Source organism: Solanum verrucosum, unplaced genomic scaffold (assembly GCF_900185275.1).
Source record: "Solanum verrucosum unplaced genomic scaffold, falcon-dt-bn FXZP01000210.1, whole genome shotgun sequence".
NCBI lineage: Eukaryota > Viridiplantae > Streptophyta > Magnoliopsida > Solanales > Solanaceae > Solanum > Solanum verrucosum.
This window is the reverse complement of record NW_026020045.1, coordinates 4,424,190-4,428,318: the sequence shown is the minus strand read 5'-3', so window position 1 is coordinate 4,428,318 and position 4,129 is coordinate 4,424,190. Positions and strand designations below refer to the sequence as shown.

General features: G+C 41.8%; 1 protein-coding gene across 1 annotated transcript; it reads left to right on the top strand.

The window, feature by feature from the left end:
* Nucleotides 1-775: 775 nt before the first annotated feature.
* Nucleotides 776-2,551, top strand: LOC125821732 (uncharacterized). Its single transcript, XM_049501111.1, has 3 exons — nucleotides 776-1,057; nucleotides 1,406-1,853; nucleotides 2,346-2,551. The coding sequence occupies exons 1-3, from the start codon at nucleotides 776-778 to the stop codon at nucleotides 2,549-2,551; spliced, it is 936 nt and encodes a 311-aa protein (XP_049357068.1).
* Nucleotides 2,552-4,129: the final 1,578 nt, after the last annotated feature.

Genomic DNA, 4,129 nt, shown 5'->3' with positions numbered 1-4,129 from the left:
GTACTAACCCATATTGTCTCCTTTTTCCCCAATCATTTAGGTTCGAGCCGTTGAGGATTCAAGCTTACTTCTCAAGACACTTGGAGTTGCTTCTCCAAGTTGGTGAGTCCTCAAGTCCGAGGAAAATACCCTATGATCTAGCTTTTATGTTTAGTTCTTTGCTTATGTTGAAAGACATTGTTGTACTTTCCTATTTCTAGACTTCTTATTGATGTCAGGGCTAAGTCCCATTTTCGGTACTTCTATGTCTAGATGGTACATTGTGACGAAGTTAGATTCTATTTTTCATATATGAAGTGAAGTTGAACTTCCAAAGTAAAAGTTTTAAATTTTCCGTGTTTTTATTCTGTGATACATGCTATGATGAATGCTAAGGGCTTGTATAAGACCTCTTAGAGGTGGAATACGCTGGTAACAAATAGGGGGTGCTCTCAGGTCGTTACAAACTTGGTATCAGAGCATAAGGTTGAGAATAATGTAGGATTCATGTCACAAGATACCACATCGAGTAGAGTCTTGTTCATGGGTTTGAAGTGCGCTACACTTATATATGGGAGGCTACGAGATGTTTAGGAACTTTCACTCTTTTGTTACTCCATAGTCGTTCCTAAGAGTCTTTACTCTATCTAATCCTTTTCTTCTAATCCTTCTCTTGTGCTTACAGGCAATGAATACAAGAAGGAACAATGCAAGGAGGGCCGGTGAGGAGAATGTGAATGAGGTGGTTCCCCCTCAAGCTCCTCAAAACCATTAAGTTCCTATTGAAGAAGGGGTTATGTTTAATGTTGAGATAAGGTCGGCTATTCATAATTTGACTCAAGTGTTGGCCACTCAAGTTGCTAGGGATGCTAGGGTGCAAGTGAACCACAATACTAGCACTACTGCTTCTAGGATAAGGGATTTCACAAGGATGAATCCCCCTACTTTCTTTGGCTCCAAGGTGGAAGAAGATTCACAAGGATTCATTGACGAAGTGTTTAAAGTTCTAGAGGCTATGGGTGTGTCTTCTCAAGAAATGGTGGAGTTAGCCGCCTATCAACACAAAGATGTGGCACAAGTGTGCTATGAACAATGGAAGGAGGGGAGACCTATTAGAAAGGGTCTGATAAGTTGGGCTACATTCAAGATGGCTTTTCTTGATAGGTTTTTCCCCTTTGAACTAAGGGAGAGGAAAATGCAAGAATTCATCAACCTCCGTCAAGGGGGTATGAGTGTGAAGGAGTATGGCCTCAAGTTCACTCAATTGTCCAAGCATGCTCCTACTTTGGTGTCGAACTCTAGAGCTACAATGAACAAATTTGTTATGGGAGTATCCGATCTTGTGGTGAATGAATGTAGGTCGGCTATGCTAATCCCAATCATGGACATTTCTCGTCTTATGGTTCATGCCGAATAAATTGAGGAGAAAAAGCTTAAGAAAGTTGGTAGAGAATTGAAGAGGTCAAGGGCCGATGATAGAAATTCTTCTAAGGTTAGGTTTGAAATCCAAGATAAGCCAAAGTTCAAAAAGAGGTTTTCCAACCAAGGTCCTCCTAACACTCCAAGGGTCAACAAAGGTAAAGTGTCTACCCCCAAGCTTCAAGAAACAAAAGGTGGTGGTCCTTATATTGAGAAGCCTATTTGTACAAAGTGTGGCCGAAAACATGAAGGCACGTGCCTAGTTAGCACGGGTAATTGCTATGGTTGTGGTAAGAGCGGCCACATGAGGAGGGACTGCCCTATGCTGAAGGCTCAAGGAAGGGAAAATGCTCAAGCACAAGCAAGTGGCCCAAATCCCGATGCTCCTAAGAGGAATCACTTCTATGCTCTCCAATCCCGAGGTGATCAAGAAAGTTCTCCAGATGTTGTGACCGGTATGTTACAAGCATTTTCAATTAATGTTTATGCATTGTTGGATCCCGGTGCCACTTTGTCTTTTGTAACCCCTTTAGTGGCTATGAAATTTGATATGCTTCCCGATGTCTTAAATGAACCCTTTTCGGTTTCCACCCCGGTGGGTGATTCCATAATTGCTAAAAGAGTGTATAGGGGTTGTCCCATATCATTGCCCAATAGAGTCACTTTGGTTGATTTGGTGGAACTTGATATGTTAGACTTTGATGTTTTATTGGGGATGGATTGGCTTCATGCTTGTTTTGCGTCCATAGATTGTAGGACCCGAATTGTGAAGTTTCAATTTCCTAATGAACCCATTTTAGAATGAAAGGGAGGAAATTCCGTCCCTAGGGGAAGGATCATTTCATGTCTAAAAGCTTATAAGTTGATTTCTAAGGGTTGTCTCTATCACATTGTGAGGGTCAAGGATCTTGAGTCCGAGATACCTCATTTGGAGTCGGTCCCCGTAGTGAAGGATTTTCTGGAAGTCTTTCCTGATGACTTACCCGGGATTCCTCCCGAACGGGAAATAGATTTTGGCATAGATTTATTGCCAGATACACAACCCATTTCAATCCCTCCTTACCAGATGGCCCCAGCGGAGTTGAAGGAATTAAAAGCTCAACTCAAGGATTTGTTGGATAAGGGTTTCATCCAACCTAGTATATCTCCTTGAGGTGCACTGGTGTTATTTGTGAAGAAGAAGGATGGATCTCTTCGTATGTGTATTGATTACCGACAATTAAATAAAGTGACCATTAAGAACAAGTATCCACTCCCTAGGATTGATGACTTATTTGATCAACTTCAAGGAGCGAGTTACTTTTCAAAAATTGATTTGAGGTCGGGTTATCACCAACTTAGGGTGAGAGGTATTGATGTTCCGAAAACAACCTTCCGAACAAGATACGGTCATTTTGAGTTCTTAGTGATGTCCTTTGGTCTTACAAATGCCCCGGCGGCTTTCATGGACCTTATGAACCGTGTGTTTAGAAATTTTCTAGAGTCATTTGTTATTGTCTTTATTGATGACATCTTGATATACTCAAAAAGTGAGGATGATCACATGAATCATTTGAGGATAGTATTGCAAGCCCTCAAAGATCACCAACTCTATGCTAAGTTTAGCAAGTGCGAGTTTTCGCTAAGATCAGTTGCTTTCCTTGGTCACATTATTTCTAGTGAGGGTATAGAAGTTGATCCAAAGAAAACCGATGCGGTCAAAAGTTGGCCTAGACCTTTGAGTCCTTTAGACATCAGAAGCTTTTTGGGTTTGGCCGGTTACTACCGGAGGTTTGTTGAGGGATTTTCATCTATTGCATCTCCATTACCAGCCGTAACTCAAAAGAAGTCCAAGTTCGAATGGTCGGAATCTTGTGAAAAGAGCTTCCAATTGTTAAAAGATAAGCTCACCTCTGCTCCGGTTCTGACCTTACCGGAGGGCACTGAAGGTTTTATAGTATATTGTGATGCTTCCCGAGTGGGTTTGGGTTGTGTCCTCACGCAACATGGTAAGGTTATAGCTTATGCCTCAAGAAAACTCAAGGTGCATGAGAAGAATTATCCAACTCATTACCTTGAGCTAGCGGCCGTAGTCTTTGCCTTAAAGATTTGGAGACACTATCTCTATGGGGTACATGTGAATGTGTTTACCGACCACAAGAGCCTTTAATATGTTTTTACCCAAAAGAATTAAATCTCTAACAAAGGGGGTGGTTGGAACTCTTGAAAGATTACGATATGAGTGTCCTTTACCACCCCGTAAAAGCAAATGTAGTTGCAGATGCTTTGAGTCGTGTATCTATGGGTAGTGTGTCTCATGTGGAAGAAGAGAAAAGGGAGTTAGCCTGTGATGTATATAGTCTAGCCCGGTTGGGTGTCCGACTTGAAGATATCCCAAAAGGAGGTGTCATGGTCTGTCATAATTCCGAGTCATCGATTGTTGTTGATGTGAAGTCTAAGCAACATCTTAACCCTATTTTGATGGAACTAAAAGAGTCGGTTCTCAGCAAAGCAATAGAAATTTTCTAACAAGGAGAAGATGGGGTGCTTAGGCACCAAGGGAGATTATGTGTGCCGGATGTGGATGGCCTAAGAGAGACAATCTTAAAGGAGGGCCCATGGGTCCCGATACTCCATCCATCCAAGAGCCACCAAGATGTATCGCGACTTACGTGAGATTTATTGGTGGAACGGAATGAAAAGAGACATAGCAAAAAATTGTGGCTAGGTACTCAAATTGCCAATAAGTCAA